We start from the raw sequence: 27,808 nt of genomic DNA, 5'->3' as shown, positions 1-27,808 counted from the left end.
ATATGTTTTATTTACAAACTAGTCGATAACCCTGCCCAGAGGGCAGTCTAATTATTTTTGAAACTACAGATGTAGAAACAATCGGCTAGATTACGAGTTTTTGTCTGTAATGGTGTGCGGGGCTAACGATCAGTTTCTGCTCACCGCTCACCTACAGACAACGCTGGTATTACAGGTTTTTTTAAACCCGGCGTTAGCCACAGAAAACTGAGCGGAGAGCAAAATTTAGCTCCACATATCACTGTAATACCAGCACTGTTTACGGTAGCGGTGAGCTGGCTAAACGTGCTCGTGCACAATTTCCCCATAGGAATCAATGGGGAGAGCCAGCGGAAAAAAACCTAACAACTGCAAAAAAGCAGCGTGCAGCCCCATTGATTCCTATGGGGAAAGAAAATTTACGTTTACACCTAACAATCTAAAATGAACCCCAAGTCTAAACACCCCTAATCTTACACTTATTAACCCCTAATCTGCCGCCCCCGCTATCGCTGACACCTACATTATATTTTTAACCCCTAATCTGCCGCTCCGGACACCGCCGCCACCTACATTATAGTTATGAACCCCAAATCTGCTGCCCCAACATCGCCGCAAACTACATTATATTTATTAACCCCTAATCTTCCGCCCCCAATGTCGCTGCAACCTAACTACACTTATTAACCCCTAATCTGCCGCCCCCAACATCGCCGCCACTATAATAAAGTTATTAACCCCTAAACCTAAGTCTAACCCTAACACCCCCTAACTTAAATATAATTTAAATAAATCTAAATAAAATTACTATAATTAACTACATTATTCCTATTTAAAACTAAATACTTACCTATAAAATAAACCCTAAGATAGCTACAATATAATTAATAATTACATTGTAGCTATTTTAGGATTTATTTTTATTTTACAGGCTACTTTATATTTATTTTTTTAGCTACCTAGCTAAAATAAATACAAATATACCTGTAAAATAAAACCTAACCTAAGTTACTCTAACACCTAACACTACACTATAATTAAATTAATTCCCTACATTAACTACAATTAAATACAATTAAATAAAATAAACTGAAGTACAAAAAAACCCAAAACACTAAATTACAGAAAATAAAAAAGAATTACAAGTTTTTAAACTAATTACACCTAATCTAATCCCCCTAATAAAATAAAAAAGCCCCCCAAAATAAAAAAAGCCCTACCCTATACTAAATTGTAATTAAATTACAAATAGCCCTTAAAAGGGCCTTTTGCGGGGCATTGCCCCAAAGTAATCAGCTCTTTTACCTGTAAACAAAAAGTACAATACCCCCCCAACATTAAAACCCACCACCAACACACCCAACCCTACTCTAAAACCCACCCAATCCCCCCTTAATAAAACCTAACACTAACCCCTTGAAGATCACCCTACCTTGAGAAGTCTTCACCCAACCGGGCCGAAGTCCACAACGAAGCTGGGCAAAGTGGTCCTCCAGACGGGCAGAAGTCTTCATCCAGGCGGCATCTTCTATCTTCATCCATCCGGCGCGGAGCGGGTCCATCTTCAAGACATCCAACGCGGAGCATCCTCTTCAAACAAAGTCCAACTGAAGAATGAAGGTTCCTTTAAATGACGTCATCCAAGATGGCGTCCCTTGAATTCCGATTGGCTGATAGAATTCTATCAGTCAATCGGAATTAAGGTAGAAAAAATCCTATTGGCTGATACAATCAGCCAATAGGATTTTTTCCACCTTAATTCCGATTCCGATATATTTATTTTTCTACCTAGTTAAAATAAATACAAAGTTGCCTGTAAAATAAAAATAAACTCTAAACTAGATACAATGTAACTATTAGTTATATTGTAGCTATCTTAGGGTTTATTTTATAGGTAAGTATTTAGTTTTAAATAGGATTAATTTAGTTAATAATAGGGATTTTATTTAGATTTATTAAAATTATATTTCAGGTAGCGGGGGTTAGGGTTAAAGTTAGATTTAGGGGTTAATATATTTAATATAGTTGCGGCAACGTTGGGGGCGGCAGATTAGGGGTTAATAAATGTAGGTAGGTGGCGGCGATATTAGGGAAGGCAGATTAGGGGTTAATAAAATTTAACTAGTGTTTGCGATGCGGGAGTACGGCGGTTTAGCGATTAATATATTTATTATAGTGGCGGCAATCTCTGGTTCGGCAGATTAGGGGTTCAAAAAATTATTATAGTGTTTGCGATGTGGGGGGGCCTCGGTTTAGGGGTTAATAGGTAGTTTATGGGTGTTAGTGTACTTTTTAGCACTTTAGTTAAGAGTTTTATGTTATGACGTTAGCCCATAAAACTCTTAACTACTGACTTTTAAATGCGGTACCAGGCTTGACAGGAGAGGGTGTACCGCTCACTTTTAGGAAGACTCGTAATACCGGCGTTAGGAAAATCCCATTGAAAATATAGGATACGCAATTGACATAAGTGGATTTGTGGTATGTTCGAGTCGCGCCAAAAAAGTGAGCGGTACACCTGTACCTGCAAGACTCGTAATACCAGCGGGCGTTAAAAAGCAGCATTGGGACCTCTCAACGCTGCTTTTTTAAGGCTAACGCAAAACTCGTAATCTAGGCGAATGTATTTTGTAACTCTTCTTTTATATAAAAATTTAAGCTACAGGTGTAGCAATACTATAATTTTAATGGACTACTATCTTAAATATATCAAACATATTTTCTATATAATAAACTTCAGATATAGCCACACTCTAATTAGACAAACTACTGTCCTAAATAAATACAAAGTTTCTTTTCTTTAAATTATATCTACTTTAAGTATATTTCTTTATATACATAACCCCTAAACCGCAAAACCCCTACATTGCAATAAACCTATTTACCCTATTAACCCCTAAACCGCAAAACCCCATACATTGCAATAAACCGATTTAACTTATTAACCCATTAAACCGACAAAACCCACAATGCAAATAACTATTTAAATAACTAAGTAACACTAAAAAAACTAAACTACCCATTGCCCTGAAAAGAGCATTTGTTTGGGCATTGCCCTTAAAAGGGCATTTAGCTCTTTTTCTGCCCATCCCTAATCTAAATAAAACAAATCCCCCCCAAAAAACCATAAAAAATCCTAAATCTAACCCCCAGGTTGGTACTCACGTTTCCTGAAGTTCGGCGGAGAAGGTCCTGTTCCAGGCGGTGAAGTCTTCTTCCAAGCGCAACCTCTTCTTCTTCCAGGAACATCCTGCGTGGAGCGGAGCTGAAGACTGAAGACCGCGGAGCTGAAGACCGGCGACCCTGGAACTGAAGACCGGCGACCGCAGAGCCATGGAGCTAATTATCTTGGGTCAATGCCCTGAAAAAAGCCTTTTTAAGGGCTACTGGTAGTTTATTCTTAGAGTAGGGGATGTTTTTATTTTGGGGGGTCTTTTTTATTTTCATAGGGATTAGGTTTAATTTTGTTAAATTTGGTAATTTGATTTTTTATTTTCTGTAATGTTAGACTTTTTATTTTTGTAAACTTAGTTTTTTTTGTTTGTTTTTTAACTTTTGAATATATTAGTTTAGGTAATTTAGGTTTATTTAATGGAGTGTTAGGTTAGGGGTTGTTAGGTTAGGGGTTGTTAGGTTAGTGTACTGTACTTAGTTATTTAAATAGTTATTTGCATTGTGGGTTTTGGCAGTTTAAAGGGTTAATAAGTTAAATAGGTTTATTGCGATGTAGCGTTTTTGCAGTTTAGGGGTTAATATGGTAAATAGGTTTATTGCGATGTAGGGGTTTAGGGGTTAATAGGGTAAATAGGTTTATTGCGATGTAGGGGTTTTGCGGTTTAGGGGTTATTAATTTAAATAGGTTTATTGCGATGTAGGGGTTTTGCGGTTTAGGGGTTAATAGGGTAAATAGGTTTGTTGCGATGTAGGGATTTTGAGGTTTAGGGATTAATAAGTTAAATAGGTTTATTGTGATGTAGGGGTTTTGCGGTTTAGGGGTTAATAGGGTAAAAAAGGTTTATTGCAATGTGGGGGTTTTGCGGTTTAAGGGTTAATAGGGTAAATAGGTTTATTGCGATGTGGGAGTTTTGCAGTTTAGGGGTTAATAGGGTAAATAGGTTTATTGCGATGTGGGGGTTTTGCGGTTTAGGAGTTAATACTTTGTATAGGATTTGTTTTTTGTTATATTTCGTGCAGGCGGTGTTTTGTTTTTTTAATATTTGATGCAGGCGGTTAGTATTTTTTTTTAAATACTCTAATGTGGGCGATTAGGTGTTGCTTTTTGTAATGCTCCGCTTGCCTTCGCTGCATCCACCGGGATGCAGCTTTTTTTGGAATTCACCTGGATGCAGCTTCGCTGCATCCAGGTGAATTCTTTTGTCCTCGCGCTGCTAACATTCCATTGAGGATGCGTGCGCAACTGCCGACAGCGATGGACATTACAAACGCAATTATAGTATAGATGTATGAAGAACTTTTCTGTCAGATTTGGCTTCAGCAGAAGTTTGGACGTGCAACTTAGTCCCTGAGAAACACGAGGAGAATGATATACTGCTGTCTTAAAGGGACAGTAAACACCTTGTAATTACAAGACATTTCTGTTGTGTTGCTATAGAATAACAGATCAGCCAAGTTTCTTAAAACAAAATAACATTATTTTTCTGCAGTTATTTTTGATTTGTTACAGACCCTCGCTGGCTGCCATCAATTGACCAGAAGAGGAGAGTTCTGAAGAAAACACTTTACTCACCTTAGACACTTGCTCTGCAGTTTTACCTTTTGCCCCTAGAAAGATCATAGCCAGTGCAGCAGATATACTGACAGGGGAGAAGAAGACATTCCCAGCTGGGTTTTGTTCATTTAGCTTTGTGAAAAGATCAAGACAGAAGTGGGTACAAGCAGAAGTCAGAGCGTCCATTTTAGTTCCTAGAAAATAACAAATGATTTATATTTGTAGCCTTGATTTCAGTTTAGATGACATAGCATAGAGGGGTTCTAAACATCAAGCACAGTACATGTACTACTCATTTTTTTCATTATCAAATAATATGAACTGTACTTTACTAACTGAAGTCACAGATGACAAAATGTGTCTCTGAACTGCTTTTTATCTGGTCCTCTGCCTCCCCAGTGCTTGTGTACAAACCATGCAAGTAGAACAGTAGTTTTATTAGCATGAGATGTCACCACAAACACACAAAAGCATTTCACTTCCATCTCAAGCTAATCATCTACCACTAACCAGCTGCAGTTTACACAGCTGACTCATTCCTGCATCTGAAAACTGAAGTTGAGGAATTGCTTGCTCCTCCTCTTTTGCTTGAACATTTTGGCCTTTGTTGGAGAAAATATTTATAAATAAATAATTCAATAAATAATTAAATAAGCAATTTAATAACTAAACATGAATTTATTTTTTTATTAAGATAATTTTCAAAACGTTAGGCACCTTGGATAAAACATAACCACCATACTATCAAGAGGGGGTAGCTGGAGGTAGACTGCATGCAGCCAGGAGTGAGTACCAGGCAAATACACTGCTGCCAAAGTGCTTTCAATACAACTTTCCTGACAAATTATTTAAATAAACAATGATCAAGAATCTTTTACCTCATCATTATGTTCTATCTGTCAGTCACAAATCAGTCCCCTGGTCATGCATCCCTCTGTCAGTCACATACAACAAATCAGTCCCCTGGTCATGCAGCCTTCTGTCAGTCATATACAACAAATCAGTTCCCTGGTCATGCAGCCCTCTGTAAGCCACATACAACAAATCAGTCCTCTGGTCATACAGCCCTCTGTCAATCACATACAACAAATCAGTCCCCTGGTCATGCAGCCCTCTGTCAGTCACATACAACAAATCAGTCCCCTGGTCATGCAGCCCTCTGTCAGTAACATACAACAAATCAGTCCCCTGGTCATGCAGCCCTCTGTCAGTAACATACAACAAATCAGTCCCCTGGCCATGCAGCCCTCTGTCGGCCACATACAACAAATCAGTCCCCTGGTCATGCAGCCCTCTGTTGGCCACATAAAACAAATCAGTCCCCTGGTCATGCAGCCCTCTGTCAGCCACATAAAACAAATCAGTCCTCAGATCATACAGCCCTCTGTCGGCCACATACAACAAATCAGTCCCCTGGTCATGCAGCCCTCTGTCAGCCACATACAACAAATCAGTCCCCTGGTCACGCAGCCCACTGTCAGCCACATACAACAAATCAGTCCCCTGGCCATGCAGCCCTCTGTCGGCCACATACAACAAATCAGTCCCCTGGTCCTGCAGCCCTCTGTCGGCCACATACAACAAATCAGTCCCCTGGTCATGCAGCCCTCTGTCAACCACATAAAACAAATCAGTCCTCAGATCATACAGCCCTCTGTCGGCCACATACAACAAATCAGTCCCCTGGTCATGCAGCCCTCTGTCAGCCACATACAACAAATCAGTCCCCTGGACACGCAGCCCTCTGTCAGTCACATAAAACAAATCAGTCCTCGGATCATACAGCCCTCTGTCGGCCACAAACAATAAATCAGTCCCCCAGTCATGCAGCCCTCTGTCAGTCATATACAACAAATAAGTCCACTGGTCATGCAGTCCTCTGTCAGCCACTTAAAACAAATCAGTCCCCTGGTCATGCAGCCCTCTGTCAGTAACATACAACAAATCAGTCCCCTAGTCATGCAGCCCTCTGTCAGACACATAAAACAAATCAGTCCTCTGATCATACAACCCTCTGTCAGCCACATACAACAAATCAGTCCCCTGGTCATGCAGCCCTCTGTCAGCCACATACAGCAAATCAGTCCCCCAATCATGCAGCCCTCTGTCAGCCAAATACAGCAAATCAGTCCCCCAGTCATGCAGCCCTCTGTCAGTAACATACAACAAATCAGTCCCCTAGTCATGCAGCCCTCTGTCAGCCACATAAAACAAATCAGTCCTCTGATCATGCAGCCCTCTGTCAGTCACATACAACAAATCAGTCCTGTGATCATGCAGCCCTCTGTCAGCCACATACAACAAATCAGTCCTCTGATCACGCAGCCCTCTGTCAGCCACATACAACAAATCAGTCCTCTGATCACGCAGCCCTCTGTCAGTCACATACAACAAATCAGTCCTCTATATAAATAATTCAATAAATAATTAAATAAGCAATTTAATAACTAAACATGAAAAAAAAATTTTATTAATATAATTTTCAAAACGTTAGGCACCTTGGATAAAACATAACCACCATACTATCAAGAGGGGGTAGCTGGAGGTAGACTGCATGCAGCCAGGAGTGAGTACCAGGCAAATACACTGCTGCCAAAGTGCTTTCAATACAACTTTCCTGACAAATTATTTAAATAAACAATGATCAAGAATCTTTTACCTCATCATTATGTTCTATCTGTCAGTCACAAATCAGTCCCCTGGTCATGCATCCCTCTGTCAGTCACATACAACAAATCAGTCCCCTGGTCATGCAGCCTTCTGTCAGTCATATACAACAAATCAGTTCCCTGGTCATGCAGCCCTCTGTAAGCCACATACAACAAATCAGTCCTCTGGTCATACAGCCCTCTGTCAATCACATACAACAAATCAGTCCCCTGGTCATGCAGCCCTCTGTCAGCCACATAAAAAAATCACTCCTCTGATCATACAGCCCTCTGTCAGTCATATACAACAAATCAGTCCCCTGGTCATGCAGCCCTCTGTCAGTCACATACAACAAATCAGTCCCCTGGTCATGCAGCCCTCTGTCAGTAACATACAACAAATCAGTCCCCTGGTCATGCAGCCCTCTGTCAGTAACATACAACAAATCAGTCCCCTGGCCATGCAGCCCTCTGTCGGCCACATACAACAAATCAGTCCCCTGGTCATGCAGCCCTCTGTCGGCCACATACAACAAATCAGTCCCCTGGTCATGCAGCCCTCTGTCAGCCACATAAAACAAATCAGTCCTCATATCATACAGCCCTCTGTCGGCCACATACAACAAATCAGTCCCCTGGTCATGCAGCCCTCTGTCAGCCACATAAAACAAATCAGTCCCCTGGTCACGCAGCCCTCTGTCAGCCACATACAACAAATCAGTCCCCTGGCCATGCAGCCCTCTGTCGGCCACATACAACAAATCAGTCCCCTGGTCATGCAGCCCTCTGTCGGCCACATACAACAAATCAGTCCCCTGGTCATGCAGCCCTCTGTCAGCCACATAAAACAAATCAGTCCTCAGATCATACAGCCCTCTGTCGGCCACCTACAACAAATCAGTCCCCTGGTAATGCAGCCCTCTGTCAGCCACATACAACAAATCAGTCCCCTGGTCACGCAGCCCTCTGTCAGCAACATAAAACAAATCACTCCTCGGATCATACAGCCCTCTGTCGGCCACAAACTTCAAATCAGTCCCCCAGTCATGCAGCCCTCTGTCAGTCATATACAACAAATAAGTCCACTGGTCATGCAGTCCTCTGTCAGCCACTTAAAACAAATCAGTCCCCTGGTCATGCAGCCCTCTGTCAGTAACATACAACAAATCAGTCCCCTAGTCATGCAGCCCTCTGTCAGACACATAAAACAAATCAGTCCCCTGGTCATGCAGCCCTCTGTCAGCCACATACAGCAAATCAGTCCCCCAATCATGCAGCCCTCTGTCAGCCAAATACAGCAAGTCAGTCCCCCAGTCATGCAGCCCTCTGTCAGTAACATACAACAAATCAGTCCCCTAGTCATGCAGCCCTCTGTCAGCCACATAAAACAAATCAGTCCTCTGATCATACAGCCCTCTGTCAGCCACATACAAGAAATCAGTCCCCTGATCATGCAGCCCTCTGTCAGCCACATACAACAAATCAGTCCCCAGTCATGCAACCCTCTGTCAGTCATATACAACAAATCAGTCCCCTGGTCATGCAGTGATCTGTCAGCCACATAGAACAAATCAGTCCTCTGACCATGCAGTCCTCTGACAGTCATATACAACAAATCAGTCCCCTGGGCATGCAGCCCTCTGTCAGTCATATACAACAAATCAGTCCCCTGGTCATGCAGCCCTCTGTCAGCCACATACAACAAATCAGTCCCCTAGTCATGCAGTTCTCTATCAGCCACATACAACAAATCAGTCCCCTAGTCATGCAGCCCTCTGTCAGTCACATACAACAAATCAGTCCTCTGATTATGCAGCCCTCTGTCAGTCACATGCAACAAATCAGTCCTCTGATTATGCAGCCCTCTGTCAGTCACATACAACAAATCAGTCCTCTGATTATGCAGCCCTCTGTCAGTCACATACAACAAATCAGTTCTCTGATCATGCAGCCCTCTGTAAGTAACATACAACAAATCAGTCCTCTGATCATGTAGCCCTCTGTCAGCCACATACAACAAATCAGTCCTCTGATCATGCAGCCTTCTGTCAGTCACATACAACAAATCAGTCCTCTGATCATGCAGTCCTCTGTCAGTAATATACAACAAATCAGCCCCCCAGTCATGCAGCCCTCTGTCAGTAATATATAACAAATCAGTTCTCTGGTCATGCAGCCCTCTCTCAGTAACATACAACAAATCAGTCCTCTGATCATGCAGCCCTCTGTCAGTCACATACAACAAATCAGTCCCCTTATCATGCAGCCCTCTGTCAGTCACATACAACAAATCAGTCCTCTGGTCATGCAGCCCTCTGTCAGACACATGCAACAAATCAGTCCTCTGATCATGCAGCCCTCTGTCAGTCACATAAAACAAATCAGTCCCCTGGTCATGCAGCCCTCTGTCAGTCACATACAACAAATCAGTCCTCTGATCATGCAGACCTCTGTCAGTCACATACAACAAATCAGTCCTCTGATCACGCAGCCCTCTGTCAGTCAAATACAACAAATCAGTCCTCTGATCATGCAACCCTCTGTCAGTAACATACAACAAATCATTCCTCTGATCATGCAGCCCTCTGTCAGTAACATACAACAAATCAGTCCTTTGATCATGCAGCTTTCTGTCAGTAACATACAACAAATCAGTCCCCAGGTTATGCAGCCCTCTGTCAGTAAAATAAAACAAATCATTCCCCCCGTCATGCAGCCCTCTGTCAGTCATATACAACAAATAAGTCCCCTGGTCATGCAGCCCTCTGTCAGCCACATACAACAAATCAGTCCCCTAGTCATGCAGTTCTCTATCAGCCACATACAACAAATCAGTCCCCTAGTCATGCAGGCCTCTGTCAGTCACATACAACAAATCAGTCCTCTGATCATGCAGCCCTCTGTCAGTCACATACAACAAATCAGTCCTCTGATCATGCAGCCCTCTGTCAGTAACATACAACAAATCCGTCCTCTGATCATGCAGCCCTCTGCAGGCCACATACAACAAATCAGTCCTCTGATCATGCAATCCTCTGTCAGTCACATACAACAAATCAGTCCCCTTATCATGCAGCCCTCTGTCAGTCACATACAACAAATCAGTCCCCTTGTCATGCAGCCCTCTATCAGTCACATACAACAAATCAGTCCTCTGATCATGCAGCCCTCTGTCAGTCACATACAACAAATCAGTCCCCTTGTCATGCAGCCCTCTATCAGTCACATACAACAAATCAGTCCTCTGATCATGCAGCCCTCTGTCAGACACATACAACAAATCAGTCCTCTGATCATGCAGCCCTCTGTCAGTCACATAAAACAAATCAGTCCCCTTGTCATGCAGCCCTCTGTCAGTCACATACAACAAATAAGTCCTCTGATCATGCAGCCCTCTGTCAGTCACATAAAACAAATCAGTCCCCTGGTCATGCAGCCCTCTGTCAGTCACATACAACAAATCAGTCCTCTGATCATGCAGCCCTCTGTCAGTCACATACAACAAATCAGTCCTCTGATCACGCAGCCCTCTGTCAGTCACATACAAAAAATCAGTCCTCTGATCATGCAGCCCTCTGTCAGTAACATACAACAAATCAGTCCTCTGATCATGCAGCTTTCTGTCAGTAACATACAACAAATCAGTCCCCAGGTTATGCAGCCCTCTGTCAGTAAAATAAAAGAAATCAGTCCCCCAATCATGCAGCTCTCTGTCAGTCATATACAACAAATCAGTCTCCTGGGCATGCAGCCCTCTGTCAGTCATATACAACAAATCAGTCCCCTGGTCATGCAGCCCTCTGTCAGCCACATACAACAAATCAGTCCCCTAGTCATGCAGTTCTCTATCAGCCACATACAACAAATCAGTCCTCTGATCATGCAGCCCTCTGTCAGACACATACAACAAATCCGTCCTCTGATCATGCAGCCCTCTGTCAGACACATACAACAAATCAGTCCTCTGATCATGCAGCCCTCTGTCAGTCACATACAACAAATCAGTCCCCTTGTCATGCAGCCCTCTATCAGTCACATACAACAAATCAGTCCTCTGATCATGCAGCCCTCTGTCAGACACATACAACAAATCAGTCCTCTGATCATGCAGCCCTCTGTCAGTCACAAACAACAAATCAGTCCCCTGGTCATGCAGCCCTCTGTCAGTCACATACAACAAATCAGTCCTCTGATCATGCAGCCCTCTGTCAGTCACATACAACAAATCAGTCCTCTGATCTTGCAGCCCTCTGTCAGTAACATACAACAAATCAGTCCTTTGATCATGCAGCTTTCTGTCAGTAACATACAACAAATCAGTCCCCAGGTTATGCAGCCCTCTGTCAGTCATATACAACAAATCAGTCCTTTGATCATGCAGCTTTCTGTCAGTAACATACAACAAATCAGTTCTTTGATCATGCAGCTTTCTGTCAGTAACATACAACAAATCAGTCCCCTGGTCATGCAGTCCTCTGTCAGCCACATAGAACAAATCAGTCCTCTGACCATGCAGTCTTCTGTCAGTCATATACAACAAATCAGTCCCCTGGTCATGCAGCCCTCTGTCAGTCATATACAACAAATCAGTCCCCTGGTCATGCAGCCCTCTGTCAGTCATATACAACAAATCAGTCCCCTGGTCATGCAGCCCTCTGTCAGCCACATACAACAAATCAGTCCCCCAGTCATGCAGTTCTCTATCAGCCACATACAACAAATCAGTCCCCTAGTCATGCAGCCCTCTGTCAGTCACATACAACAAATCAGTCCTCTGATTATGCAGCCCTCTGTCAGTCACATACAACAAATCAGTCCTCTGATCATGCAGCCCTCTGTCAGTAACATACAACAAATAAGTCCTCTGATCATGCAGCCTTCTGTCAGTCACATACAACAAATCAGTCCCCTTGTCATGCAGCCCTCTGTCAGTCACATACAACAAATCAGTCCTCTTGTCATGCAGCCCTCTATCAGTCACATACAACAAATCAGTCCTCTGATCATGCAGCCCTCTGTCAGACACATACAACAAATCAGTCCACTGATCATGCAGCCCTCTGTCAGTCACATACAACAAATCAGTCCCCTGGTCATGCAGCCCTCTGTCAGTCACATACAACAAATCAGTCCTCTGATCATGCAGCCCTCTGTCAGTCACATACAACAAATCAGTCCTCTGATCATGCAGCTCTCTGTCAGTAACATACAACAAATCAGTCCTTTGATCATGCAGCTTTCTGTCAGTAACATACAACAAATCAGTCCCCAGGTTATGCAGCCCTCTGTCAGTCATATACAACAAATCAGTCCCCTGGTCATGCAGTCCTCTGTCAGCCACATAGAACAAATCAGTCCTCTGACCATGCAGTCCTCTGTCAGTCATATACAACAAATCAGTCTCCTGGGCATGCAGCCCTCTGTCAGTCATATACAACAAATCAGTCTCCTGGTCATGCAGCCCTCTGTCAGCCACATACAACAAATCAGTCCCCTAGTCATTCAGTTCTCTATCAGCCACATACAAAAAAATCAGTCCCCTAGTCATGCAGCCCTCTGTCAGTCACATACAACAAATCAGTCCTCTGATCATGCAGCCCTCTGTCAGTCACATACAACAAATCAGTCCTCTGATCATGCAGCCCTCTGTCAGCCACATACAACAAATCAGTCCTCTGACCATGCAGCCCTCTGTCAGCCACATACAACAAATAAGTCCTATGATCATGCAGCCCTCTGTCAGTCACATACAACAAATCAGTCCTCTGATCATGCAGTCCTCTGTCAGTAATATACAACAAATCAGTCCCCCAGTCATGCAGCCCTCTGTCAGTAACATATAAGAAATCAGTCCTCTGGTCATGCAGCCCTCTCTCAGTAACATACAACAAATCAGTCCCCTATTCATGCAGCCCTCTGCAGGCCACATACAACAAATCAGTCCTCTGATCATGCAGCCCTCTGTCAGTCACATACAACAAATCAGTCCTGTGATCATGCAGCCCTCTGTCAGCCACATACAACAAATCAGTCCTCTGATCACGCAGCCCTCTGTCAGCCACATACAACAAATCAGTCCTCTGATCACGCAGCCCTCTGTCAGTCACATACAACAAATCAGTCCTCTGATGACGCAGCCCTCTGTCAGTCACATACAACAAATCAGTCCTCTGATCATGCAGCCCTCTGTCAGTAACATACAACAAATCAGTCCTCTGATCATGCAGCTTTCTGTCAGTAAAATAAAACAAATCAGTCCCCTGGTCATGCAGCCCTCTGTCAGTCACATACAACAAATCAGTCCCCCAGTCATGCAGCCCTCTGTCAGTCACATACAACAAATCAGTCCCCTGGTCATGCAGCCCTCTGTCAGTCACATACAACAAATCAGTCCTCTGGTCATGCAGCCCTCTGTCAGCCACATACAACAAATCAGTCCTCTGGTCATGCAGCCCTCTGTCAGCCACATACAACAAATCAGTCCCGTAGTCATGCAGTTCTCTATCAGCCACATACAACAAATCAGTCCCCTAGTCATGCAGCCCTCTGTCAGTCACATACAACAAATCAGTCCCCTGGTCATGCAGCCCTCTGTCAGTCACATACAACAAATCAGTCCCCTAGTCATGCAGCCCTCTGTCAGTCACATAAAATAAATCAGTCCTCTGATCATGCAGCCCTCTGTCAGTAACATACAACAAATCAGTCCTCTGATCATGCAGCCCTCTGTCAGTAACATACAACAAATCAGTCCTCTGATCATGCAGCCCTGTCAGTAACATACAACAAATCAGTCCCCAGGTTATGCAGCCCTCTGTCAGTCATATACAACAAATCAGTCCTCTGATCATGCAGCCCTCTGTCAGTCACATACAACAAATCAGTCCTCTGATCATGCAGCCCTCTGTCAGTCACATACAACAAATCAGTCCTCTGATCATGCAGCCCTCTGTCAGTCACATACAACAAATCAGTCCTCTGATCATGCAGTCCTCTGTCAGTAACATACAACAAATCAGTCCCCAGGTTATGCAGCCCTCTGTCAGTAAAATAAAACAAATCAGTCAAATGTTCTATCTGAATCGGGAAAGAAAAGGTTTGGGTTTCATGTCCCTTTAAAATCCCTGGCACTTTAGCCCATTTATTACCCACGTATAAATATTAGATCACACCCCTGCTCCTTCACATGGGGCACTAAGGGCCTGTAGGTGTTGTAGCTCCTCTGTCAGCCACACCCATATTAGATAAGACTTTAAACCAGAGCTTTCCAAACTTTTTATGTTGGCGACACTTTTTTGACCTACATCATTTCCTGACACAGTAATTCAGTTGTACTAGCAAACAGGAGGTCAAACTAACTTTTTTAAGAGATACGCACACATACATAAATTGTATAATAACGAAATGTATTTACAAGTAACAATATGTATGTGCAAGAATTAATATCACCAATAGCTACTTACTACAGGGAGTGCAGAATTATTAGGCAAGTTGTATTTTTGAGGATTAATTTTATTATTGAACAACAACCATGTTCTCAATGAACCCAAAAAACTCATTAATATCAAAGCTGAATAGTTTTGGAAGTAGTTTTTAGTTTGTTTTTAGTTATAGCTATTTTAGGGGGATATCTGTGTGTGCAGGTGACTATTACTGTGCATAATTATTAGGCAACTTAACAAAAAACAAATATATACCCATTTCAATTATTTATTTTTACCAGTGAAACCAATATAACATCTCAACATTCACAAATATACATTTCTGACATTCAAAAACAAAACAAAAACAAATCAGTGACCAATATAGCCACCTTTCTTTGCAAGGACACTCAAAAGCCTGCCATCCATGGATTCTGTCAGTGTTTTGATCTGTTCACCATCAACATTGCGTGCTGCAGCAACCACAGCCTCCCAGACACTGTTCAGAGAGGTGTACTGTTTTCCCTCCTTGTAAATCTCACATTTGATGATGGACCACAGGTTCTCAATAGGGTTCAGATCAGGTGAACAAGGAGGCCATGTCATTAGATTTTCTTCTTTTATACCCTTTCTTGCCAGCCACGCTGTGGAGTACTTGGACGCGTGTGATGGAGCATTGTCCTGCATGAAAATCATGTTTTTCTTGAAGGATGCAGACTTCTTCCTGTACCACTGCTTGAAGAAGGTGTCTTCCAGAAACTGGCAGTAGGACTGGGAGTTGAGCTTGACTCCATCCTCAATCCGAAAAAGCCCCACAAGCTTATCTTTGATGATACCAGCCCAAACCAGTACTCCACCTCCACCTTGCTGGCGTCTGAGTCGGACTGGAGCTCTCTGCCCTTTATCAATCCAGCCACGGGCCCATCCATCTGGCCCATCAAGACTCACTCTCATTTCATCAGTCTATAAAACCTTAGAAAAATCAGTGTTGAGATATTTCTTGGCCCAGTCTTGACGTTTCAGCTTGTGTGTCTTGTTCAGTGGTGGTCGTCTTTCAGCCTTTCTTACCTTGGCCATGTCTCTGAGTATTGCACACCTTGTGCTTTTGGGCACTCCAGTGATGTTGCAGCTCTGAAATATGGCCAAACTGGTGGCAAGTGGCATCTTGGCAGCTGCACGCTTGACTTTTCTCAGTTCATGGGCAGTTATTTTGCGCCTTGGTTTTTCCACACGCTTCTTGCGACCCTGTTGACTATTTTGAATGAAACGCTTGATTGTTCGATGATCACGCTTCAGAAGCTTTGCAATTTTAAGAGTGCTGCATCCCTCTGCAAGATATCTCACTATTTTTGACTTTTCTGAGCCTGTCAAGTCCTTCTTTTGACCCATTTTGCCAAAGGAAAGGAAGTTGCCTAATAATTATGCACACCTGATATAGGGTGTTGATGTCATTAGACCACACCCCTTCTCATTACAGAGATGCACATCACCTAATATGCTTAATTGGTAGTAGGCTTTCGAGACTATACAGCTTGGAGTAAGACAACATGCATAAAGAGGATGATGTAGTCAAAATACTCATTTGCCTAATAATTCTGCACACAGTGTATTTTAATGGGATGTATGAGATTGATGGGATGAACACAGTTTCTGAATATTTAGTGGAACATTAGATAAAGACACTCGCATTTTATTTTCAAGCATTTTTAAGCTTCCACTTCCTATCTGTATCTCAAAAGCAGGAGCATTAATGCACTACTGGGAGCTAGCTGCAAAAAAAAACCCCAAAACACTGACTTCTGACTTCAGCTCAGCATTTAAGCTGCTACCCTCAGAGCTTTGCGAGTCGACTGACTACTGCACGCGCTGCAAACACATTGCTGTCCCACTCACTGACTACACGTGCAGTCACAAGCCGATTGAGGAGACTACACGTGCAGTCAGGAGCCAATAGGTTAAAGGGACACTCAGGTCAAATTAATTTTTCATGATTCAGATACAGCATGTCATTTTAAACAACTTTCCAATTAACTTCCATTAAAAAAAAAATGTGCACAGTCTTTTATATTTACATTTTTTGAGTCACCAGCTCCTACTGAGCATGTGCAAGAATTCACAGACTATACGTATATGCATTTGTGATTGGCTGATTGCCATCACATGGTACAGGGGGAGTGGAAATATACATACAGTAACTTTGAAATTTGTTAGAAAAAAAATCTACTACTCATTTGAAATTCAGAGTAAATGCAATTGTATTGTCTTGTTATCTTGCATTTGTTGATTATGCAAATCTACTGTGTTTACTGGTCCTTTAAGATGATCTGTGACCCACTAGGTATCAATCACGTGTCAACTATGTGTTATGCGTAGCAGGCAAGCGGAAAGTCGGAAACCAATAAAAAAAGGGACACACCTACACACTGCTGCCAACACACTAATGTGTCACGACACACAGTTTGGAAAGCACTGTTCTAAACCCTGCACCCATTTATATCCCAAGTTGTTTGCTGCCATTTCCTCAGCACACCCTGCATTGTCTTCAAAGGGACAGTCTAGTCCAAAAAAAACTTTCATGATTCAGATAGGGCATGTAATTTTAAATAATTTTCCAATTTACTTTTATCACCAATTTTTGTTCTCTAGGTATTCTTAGTTGAAAGCTTAACCTAGGAGGTTCATATGCTAATTTCTTAGACCTTGAAGGCCGCCTCTTAAGAATGCATTTTAACAGGTTTTTCACCACTAGAGGGTGTTAGTTCATGTTTTTCATATAGATAACACTGTGCTCGTGCACGTGAAGTTACCCGGGAGCCATCACTGATTGGCTAAACTGCAAGTCTGTCAAAATAACTGAAATAAAGGGGCAGTCTGCAGAGGCTTAGATACAAGATAATCACAGAGGTAAAAATATATAAATATAAATGTGTTGGTTATGCAAAACTAGGGAATGGGTAAACAAGGGATTATCTATCTTTTAAAACAATAACAATTCTGGTGTAGACTGTCCCTTTAAGTCCTGTTACTATACTCAAGCATAGTTGCCAACAGTCCCTGATTTCCAGAGACAGTCATTGGATTTTGTTGTATGTCCCTGGATTTTTTTTGTCCCTGGAAATGTCCCTGAAAATCTCCTTTGCACAACATTTGTTGTTTGCATATATATACACATACATACACATATACAGATAGATAGATGATAAATAGATATAGTGTATTATTTAAAGTGAAGGTCAATTTTGATCAATGAGTGTCCGGTTTTTAAAAATACTTTTAAAAACAGGGGTACTTTCATTGATGAAAATTTACATTGCACTGGATATGAAGAAATACTTACCTTTTACTTCTGCAAAACCGGATCGGTGATCTCAGCCTCAGTTCCTCTGTACTGACGTCAGAAATGACAAAACCGGCTTCCCCCAATCATGGCTTGCACCCCAGAGCGTCCAGCTCGTGATGCCTGGCTGTGATTGGAGGAAGCCAGTTTCGTCATTGCTGTGGTCTACAGCAGGAAGAAGAAGGAGGGGGATCGTCAATCCGGTTTTGCAGGAGTAAAAGGTATTTCTTCAAATCCAGTGCATGTTAATTTTCATCAATGAAAGCGCCCGTTTTTAAAAGTATTTTTTAAAACCGGGCACTCACTGATGAAAATTGACCTTCACTTTAAATATAATTCATTCCTAATGGAATATTGTTATTATTGAATGGGTTCACATATTATTTGTCTTTCTAAATTTGATGCTGTGTTGTAAAAATAACCATATGCCCAGAATGTGTTCCAGAGACTGGGTAGGTGTAAGAGCTTGGTGCGGTAATCTGTATAATAAACTATGGATAAGTCTAAATTATACTATTACTTTCAAATGGGTGTGTTTTGATTGTAGAACTGAGTGGGCGGAGCAGTTGAACAGTAGGTCGTCAATACTCCAGTAACCCGCTTGCTTGCTCTGCTGCAAAGTGTCCCTGGAATTTTTTTGAAATGTTGGCAACTATGCTCAAGGACTTTCTTTGTAGGGGAGATAGAGGGACAGATGGATGGGCCGAGCTGCAGCACTGAGAGACTCTTGGCCACATTTGGCCAATTCCCAGGTCTGTAAATATTACACAGAGGACTATCATTGGCAAATTCCCAGGTCTGTAAATATTACACAGAGGACTATCATTGGCAAATTCCCAGGTCTGTAAATATTATACAGAGGACTATCATTATGATATTAATTGTTAGCAGCTCTAAATATAGGCATCTAGATTGCAAGTGTGTAATGATTTATTGTTTTTCACCCAAACATTAGTCCAAAATCCTTAACGGTAAATGAAACAGAAAAATGTTCTTTCGTGGTTCGGACAGAGCTTCCCTTTTTTTAAAAAAGTTTCCAGTTTGTTTTTATTTTTAAATTAACTTCATTCCCATGATATTCTGTGTTGAAGAGATATCTAAGTAGCCATCTGGAGCACTACATGGCAGGAAATAGTGCGGCCCTCTAGTGCTCTTGCAAAACTGTTGCCATATAGTGCTCCAGAAATTGGACGGCTCCTAAGCATAGGTCCCTGCTTTTCAACAAAAGATACAAAAAGAACGAGGTCAAAATTAACAATAGAAGTAAATTACAAAGTTGTTTAAATATGACAATAACTCAAATTATTATTGAAACTCAATAAATCAAATTATTATTGAAACTCAATAAATCAAATTATTATTGAAACTCAATAAATCAAATTATTATTGAAACTCAATAAATCAAATTATTATTGAATGGGATCAAATTCCAGCCACACTCCCCTGCGTTGGGTACTAAAATGCATCATATAAGGAGCCTTACAGCGAGGTGTTTGTAACTATGGTGTTAAAAAACAAACACTGGGAGCTATGACTCCTAAAACATATGAAATGAGTCACACAAAACTATTTAGGAGTCATCGTTTCCAGTGTTTTCTTTTTCTTTTAAACCATAGATACAAACCCCCCCCCCTCCCCCCCTGTTTCAGAGAACACTCACCAGAAGACAAACAGATCTTCAAGGGACAGCAAAGTCAAAATTAAACTTTCATGATTCATGTAGCGTGTGCTAGAATTACTTACTTCTATAATCAAATCCTTAAAGTGATGCTAAACTTTTCCCTTTGTATAAACAGATCCAGTATGTTAATGATATTTTAGATGGAGTTTAATCTATCAGTTGTAATGAAGATGCGCTTTAACTTTCTTTTTAATGTAGCAATGAAATTCAAATACCCTGCGCTCTGGCCACCCCCTAAAAAGTTATTTTTTTTTGTGAGCTAAAGGTCTGAACTGTTTTCCAGTCAGCACTCTAGCTACAACAAAATTGCCGTATGGCTAGAGCACTGATTGGAGAATATTTCAAACAGCTTAAAAAAAAAAGATTAGTTTTATAGTGGGCGGCAGGAGCACAGGATATTTGAATTTAACATCTACATTAAAAAGTAAGTTAAAGCGCATTTTCATTACAACTGATGAATTAAACTCCAACTAAAATATTGTTGACATTACCAATCTGTTTATACAATGCAAAAAGTTTACCATCACTTTAATTGAAGAGTAAACCTTGTTAGACTCAGCATGCACATGTCTTAAAGTGAAAGTGAACTATCCAGCACCTCTATGCCGCAACGCAAAATACAGCTAAAAATATGTTGAGTTTAATTCATGATTTTGTAAAATATTCTCTGTTTATCACAGTTGTACTTTTCAATCCGCATCACTATATCGCTGTTCCTCCGCTTGCCTAAAAAAACACTGTATTTTGACATGACTAATATCGCTTTAACGAATTTTATTGGTCCCCCAGTGGTATCTGAAAATCTTCACTCTAAGCTTTCACCTTCAATTGTGCATGCGTGTCTCATTGAATTTGCTAAATACAAAACAACACAAAATACCACTATCAAAGATGCACTCGTTAGGTAGGGGACAAAGAGTAATGAATCTCTAATTTGCTGGTCCCCAAAAAGTCCACAGTCTCGTATAACCATTACATATTTATAAGGAACAGAGAAGCGGCTTACCCCACTCCTGATCCAAAATGTCCGGTTCTAGGGTGCTGATGCGGCAGGCTCACTCAGCCTAAACTGCTGTTTCCCCAGCACAGAGTGCCCACAGGAACGGCGAAAAGTACCTCTCTCCGTTCGCGTCCCAGACAGCAACCACTATGGGCGTCACCAAGGGTGTGTGTGGAGCCAGCTCATCCGTGATAGGACTAGCGTTGAATCGACTCCTCCCTTTGGACTGCAGTGAGCAATTGAGAGGGCTCGCTCCTCATACGTCACCGGGCAGTGTGAGGATCCCGCTTCTCCGTGGTTGGACCAGCGTCGGGTCGGCTCCTTCCTTCAAAGTACTAGGAGCATTCGGGTAGTAAATTCACCGGCTGTGCTACACATCGTGAGGTCAAAACATGATAAGGACAGGGAGTGAATTCAATGATAACGTAAAAGCACAAAGAAAAAGGAGCACCAGCCGGGAAAAGATTAAAAACTTCAATGCTTTATTCCAACTTTTTAAAAGCTAGGGAACACAAGGGAATGTAAAGGAGTGTCAGCAAAGCACAGCTAGCTCCTTTACATTCCATTGTGTTCCCTAGCTTTTAAAAAGTTGGAATAAAGCATTGAAGTTTTTAATCTTTTTCCGACTGGTGCTCCTTTTTCTTTGTGCTTTTACGTTATCATTGAATTCACTCCCTGTATAGAAGCGCGTTTATGAGACATGCATGCGCATTGATCGAGTGATGCATTGTTTAATATGTATCACAGCAGAGATCGTATTTTGGCGCATGTGCAATAAATGTTGATTCACGCAAGCGCGCACGGATAAACACGTAAGAGTGGATGGGACCGCTCTTACGTGTAACATAACAAAACCAGGAAATGAGGGGGGGAGGGTCGGAGGAACATACGAGACGGTGAAACAATAAAATATAAAAAATAAGAACAAATGCAAAAAAAAAAAAGTTAGCAACTAACTTGTTATAATTGGAATCCATAGCATTAATACTGTTGGTTAAAATTTACTTTCAATTTAAGCATTCTAGGGCAGCATTGTTTGCAACAAAGTATAACTTTGCTACAAACACACCTTCCAAAGGTGCTAAAGACACATTTACACTCCTGAGGTACTATGAGCTCACCAACGTTTATTTTTCAAAAAATAATGCCAAGACAACAAAGCACATTTTAAAGTATAAGTACATTGTAAAATTTAAAACTGCATACTCTTCATACAATGGAAGTTTAGCTTTGACTTTGCTATCTCTTTAAGCTGTAGCTCTCCTGAAAGAGCAACCATCAGAAGAAGCCCCACCTCCCACATTGTGCCTAAAGTGAAGGTAAACTATGGTGAATGAAAGCCCGTTTTTTAAAATTATTATTAAAAACAGGGGCACTTTCATCAAAGTTTAAAAAGCAGCCGTTTTGTTAAAAAAAATTACCTTTTTTTCTTTTTCACAGCTAGAGCAGATTCCCCCACCTAGAGATCCTCTATTCACACGTTAGCAATGACTAATTCTGCTTCCTCCAATCACAGCCAGGGTAGTCATTGCCTGAGGCCATGCTGTGATTGGAGGAAGCAGGATTAGTCATTGCTGATGTGTGAATATAGGATCTCTAGGTGGGGGAAGCTGCTCTAGCTGTGAAAAAAAAGGTAATTTGTAAACTTTGATGAATAAAAGTGCCCCTGTTTTTAATAGTATTTTTAAAAAACGGGCTTTCATTCACCAAAGTTTACCTTCACTTTAAACCCTGATCTACACAGTTAATTGCTCTCCAGGAACAGATACATAAGATACTGGCCCTCTTCCCCTGCTATGTTGCTTAAAGGACCACTAAACACAGTAGAATAGCATAATCAGTAAATGCATAATAAAAAGACAATGCAAAGCACTTAGGGGTCGATTTATCAAGCTGCGGGGGACAGGGGCGTACATACGCGCCCCTGTCCACTGCAGATTGTCTCTGGCGGGCTGAATTCCACTGCTGGAAGTCAGCGTTGCACAAGAATGCAATTTTGCACTCTTGTGCAACTCCGCCCCCTGCCTGCGCACAGCCAATCATGTGCGGGCAGGATCTGTCAATTTCCCTGGTCGGACGAGAACGCGGAGATTGAAATTCGCCACCTAAGAGGTGGCGAGAGGTTAGGGAAGCAGTGGTCTGATGACAGCTGCTTGTTAAATACGGACTGCAGGTTCTCTTGTGAGAACCTGCAGTCGTAGGGGGTCGAAGGATGGCGAAAGCCTTTGATAAATTGACCCATTTGTCTGATTTTCAAATACGTTTTAGATTTCTTTCTAACACATTTTAAAGTTAGTTCTATTTTCCCTCCCACTGCATCATGTGACAGCCATCGTCCTCAGTCGGAGCTGGTGCCTCAGAAAGTGTGCATATCAAAAGATTGTGCACATTTAGATACTGGATATGAATTGGAAAGTTGTTTAAAATTGTTTGCTCTCCGGAGTTCCGGAGGAGGAGCGCAGGTGTGAGGTCACGTGAAACACCTGTTCCGTCTTTCCTTACAAGCTGTTGGCGAGACGCTTTGCGCCCAAACCCTTAGACCCTGGGTGGCTTTCTTAGTTCAATCTACAACATTACTGGAACTCCATAAGTGCTGTGTCATTGCACTGAGCTGCGTTCTGCAGCAGCTGAAAGGACTTGTCTTTTCCTAATAGTTTTATACTATACTGGGTATCCAAGCAGTTGTCTTTACTGAAAACCCCCCATTATTCATACAAACCATAGACTTTGTCATTTCCGCCCCCCCCCCCGCCACGGGTGCTGCGCAAGGGGGGGCTTACTTCTGCTGTGTTGCTTTTTTTCCTTCAGTTTATGCTGCTTATTGTGGGGCTGGAACGAGGAGGCTATTTGCCTTGAGGTATTGTCCGCCCGGTGTTGGGCCCCGCCGGGCTGAAACTCTTTTTGCGGCCATCCCCAGCAGGTCTACTAAGTTCCCTGAAAAGGTTACTCAGCGTGGGCTTGCATCCCGGCTTGTCTTGGTTGTCCGACTGGTGGCTTTCCTCTCTTGCTCCACTGTTTTGGAACGGGGATTGGTCCATCTTCCTCCTGGTGCGGGACCAGTTCCAGCTCCCTGCTTGCTATCCCGACTCTTGCTGCTGTCTGCTTATCCTGGGTCTGATCTGCGGTGTCTGTTAGACGCTGACCTGTCCTGTTTGTTTGGTTGGTCTCAGCTTCCCCTCCCACTGGTGCTGCGTGAGGGGGGCTGCCTCTGAATATGGCTTCCCAGTTCTCCTACGGCACACTTCAGGATATGTTATGGTACTGATTTGAACCCTTTGTTTGTTGAAAGCCCTGTTCTTGATCTCTCTGTTTTTCTCTCTCCTCCCTGCCCTAACCACTTGTGTTTTTCCTTTGTATATGGAACAGTGCTCCCCCTTTTTTTCTCATTACTAGAACTCTGCTCAGAATATCCGCCAGACCCTCTATTAAATTAAATTATACTGGACGTTTGCATTGACCCAGCAGGATGAACTAATATGAGGGTAATACTTGGAAGAATGGGTAAAAAGGCTAGGGTAAGAGGAGGGGTGAGGGGAAAAGGAGAAAATTGAGGAGCATAGTATTATGCTATAACCTGCTAATTAATGGACTGCTTTATCTGTTTGGACATTGTTTAAATTCTCTAGAATGTCTATTTGTGGGATTGCTGAGAGTATGTCTGTGAACAACTAATTTTCTTGTTTATTTTTCCCATGTTTCATTCAACTCAAAGCATTTCCTAGATCTGCTGTATTACTACAGAAATAGGCAGTTCTGATTTAGGCTCTAAGACCATAACTATTGTCAAAACTCCATTCAACATCTCTTTTTTTTTTGGACCCCAGCTCAGGTACACATTGCCAATATTTTGCTAAACACTAAAGGGTCCTATCTATTGGGTATCTTAAATTTGTATTCTACACTCAGGTGTAATCTTATTTTTCTATTGTTAAAGGGCCTTAAACTTTGCATATCTCACATATGTATCTCTATACCCAGCTCCGGTATATCAATAAGTGAATCTTTTTTTCCTATGTAATATAGAGAACCCTGAGTAGGATCACTACCATTACCTCTATCTGGTCCTTAGAGGCCTGGAGCTCTTAAATTTAAATATCTCTGTACTCTAATATACAATTTAACATTGGTCTAGGGCTTGACTAGAGGCTCGTTATCCTGTGGCTGATTTTTGCTAATTCTGATCTGGGTGCCTCCACCCCGGTGGAGGTCTCATCTTACCAATCATTTGTTTCACAATGGTTCTTTTTGCCTCCCCCATGACTGTCTTCTTTAGGGAATCCATTCCTCTGGGCTGATCCCTCTTTTTTATATTTTCTCACTTTCAAACAGCACTTTTTTCTTTTTTTTTTTTACCTCACCTGCAACTCACGTATCACAAATTATCACTCCCTTATTTTTCACTTTTTGAGAGGGTTAACTCTCTTCTCCTTATCTCATTCTGCAGGGTGCTGGGATACCCAACCCCTCTCTTCCCCTCTCAAGGGGCTTCACCTTCTTTTTTTCCTTGGGGGATTCTTCTCCCTTTACTCACTTCACGATTCACTCTGCACTGACATCACTAAGCACTGCCGAGAGCACATGGATAAATTTCTTCACTCTCACCCTAAAAGCTCACCCTCAGTTATGGCGGCTAGAAAGAGAGACAAGAGGAACAAAAGTACTTTCGACACCTCGGTAGAGGTGCAGGCACCCACTGTCAGCCCTGTGATTCCATTGGAGCCTCCTGATATCCAGTCTCTAGTCCTTAATATCTCAGAAGTCCTCTCTCCTAAGTTTGATACTCTCAGAAATGAGATCAAACAAGATATTGCACACCTATCTACGGAAATTAAACCTATCTACGGAATCTCACTTGAAATTACTTTATATGTCTTACTTTACCCCAGATAAGGGACTTAAATGTGGAAATATAAGCTTTAGTGTTTGACATTGATAAGTATAGTTTTCCTCTGGTTTAACTCAGGGAAGAAGCAGATTAATACTAAAATTTTCAATATGGCCATATTAGCTGCTAGATATCTAATTTTTAAAAAATGGAAGTTAACAACAACCCCTAGTATATTATAAATTAGATAATGTATCCTTGAACAGTTTGATACTAACCTAGATAATGACCAGGACATCAGGAGGTTTTTTCTTAAATGGTCCGCCTTTAAAAAAGCTCTTCCTGCCAGTGAAATTGAACATCTAATACAGTGATTTTTAACCTTTTTTTGCTGTGGCACACTTTTTTACATTAAAAAATCCTGTGGCACACCACCATCCCAAAATTTTAAAAAAATCACACATTGTAGCCTAATACAGCATATATATATACACATACACACAAACACACACATACTGTATGTATTGTGCTGTTATGCCATGCCTCCTACAAACTACCATTGCACTGGGAGTAAAAAACAAGCAAAGTTTAAAAAATATGTCACACTGTTGTCAGTCTGCCGTGGCACACCTGAGGATCTCTCACGGCACACTAGTGTGCCACGGCACACTGGTTGAAAAACACTGATCTAATATATCCTAGAATTAGAATTAGAAATTCAGAATAGGTTTTGCTGGGCTTGTGGTAATCTGCTTTCTTCTAAAAACTTCCTCCTTTCCTTTCCCCTTCCTTTTTTTTGTTTTGTTTTGTTTTTGTTCTGGTTATTGGTGTGTATAATTATCTAAAGTTGTTTCGAAAATCTCCAATTCAGATACAGAAAATTAACTGGCTCATGTAGGTATTAAGTGGATGGGCCCTCACCCTGTTTTTCTTTGTTTCGGTTTTTGTTCTTTTCTTTTTTTTTTATATGTTAAAATTGAGCAGAGAAGTTTCTGTAATACTTTATTTACTATGGTCTGGTATGATGCAGTGTAATGTATAATCTACCTTCGTTCTAGATGGAATTTGAAATGTATCATGAATTGGTTGTAAATAAAAAAATATTGTTTGCTCTATCTGAATTATTAAAGTTTTACTTGGACTGAATCCCTTTAAAGTGATTGTGAATCCTAGCGTTTAAAAAATGCTCGGATTTACCTTCACTAAAAATAAAGGCCACCTTCTTTCAGCAGTTTAAAAAAAAATGCATGAATCAGAAAAGGTGTCTTTATTTTACAGCGGCTTCACTGCTAAGCCTAGCAGGTCTAACGGCCCACAGCACTGCTTATTTTTTCATTATAGCTATACGTGACTACAGCATTATAACGATCGGCACGCACGGCTTTTAGCTAAGAGGTGGAAACGTCACCTCATTGAAAAAAATGAACAGTGACGTTTATTTTTAGTGATGGTAAGTCCTAGCATTTTTGAAATGCTAGGATTTACCATCTCTTTAAAGGGACATTGTACACTAGATTTTTATTTGCATAAATGTTTTGTTGATGATCCATGTATACAGCCCATCTGGGAGTGTTTTTGTAACAATGTATAGTTTTACTTATTTTTTAATAACATTGAGCTGATTTTCAGACTCCTAACCAAGTCCCACGGTGCCAGATGTATACATGCGTTTATAGACTCCTGCTGGCTCCTGTTTATGTTATATGTCTTTTCATATGCAGGGAAGGGGAGGTGGGGAATGTCTGCTCTTTTTGTTTACCCAGCCCCTTTCAGTGGGTGTCCCCAGTCTGCCTCATCAACAACGCTAAACTGTGAGCTTCTAAGTAAGTTTTTAAAAGGTTTTATATTGGATCTTTAGATATGTATCTGTGCATATTCTTCTTTATAGTAGTGTCTATTACATGTAGTTATATAAAAATTGGTGTATACTGCCCCTTTAAGGTGGATTTGCAGTTAGCTTCATACTATACTACTGCAACCCTTGATGTTCCAATTAGGTTTTGGACAGACCATTCTGCTTCTGTGGGCTTGTCTAATTTCCCAGATAAATAGGAAACCTAAGCTGGAGACCCGAATATAGTTGTTTAAACCTAGAGACCCTAGATCAAATCTGGCAAGTTCTCAAATAAGCTGCTTATGTTTGCGGAATACATATGTGCTGCTTTATCTTAAATACAGATTCCCAAAC

General features: G+C 41.6%; 1 protein-coding gene across 1 annotated transcript in view; it reads right to left on the bottom strand.

The window, feature by feature from the left end:
- The window catches only part of LOC128660698 (leukocyte elastase inhibitor), a 95,080-nt gene that overhangs the window by 48,671 nt on the left and 18,601 nt on the right, over nucleotides 1-27,808 (bottom strand). Inside the window, exon 2 of the mRNA XM_053714657.1 lies at nucleotides 4,727-4,902. Coding sequence (XP_053570632.1) covers nucleotides 4,727-4,894 — 168 coding nt within the window. The 5' untranslated portion in view covers nucleotides 4,895-4,902. The remainder of the gene's footprint in view (nucleotides 1-4,726; nucleotides 4,903-27,808) is intronic.

The sequence above is a fragment of the Bombina bombina genome, chromosome 5, assembly GCF_027579735.1.
Source record: "Bombina bombina isolate aBomBom1 chromosome 5, aBomBom1.pri, whole genome shotgun sequence".
Classification (NCBI taxonomy): Eukaryota; Metazoa; Chordata; class Amphibia; order Anura; family Bombinatoridae; genus Bombina; species Bombina bombina.
The sequence above is the reverse complement of the archived record's forward strand: the minus strand, read 5'-3'. Positions and strand labels throughout refer to the sequence as shown.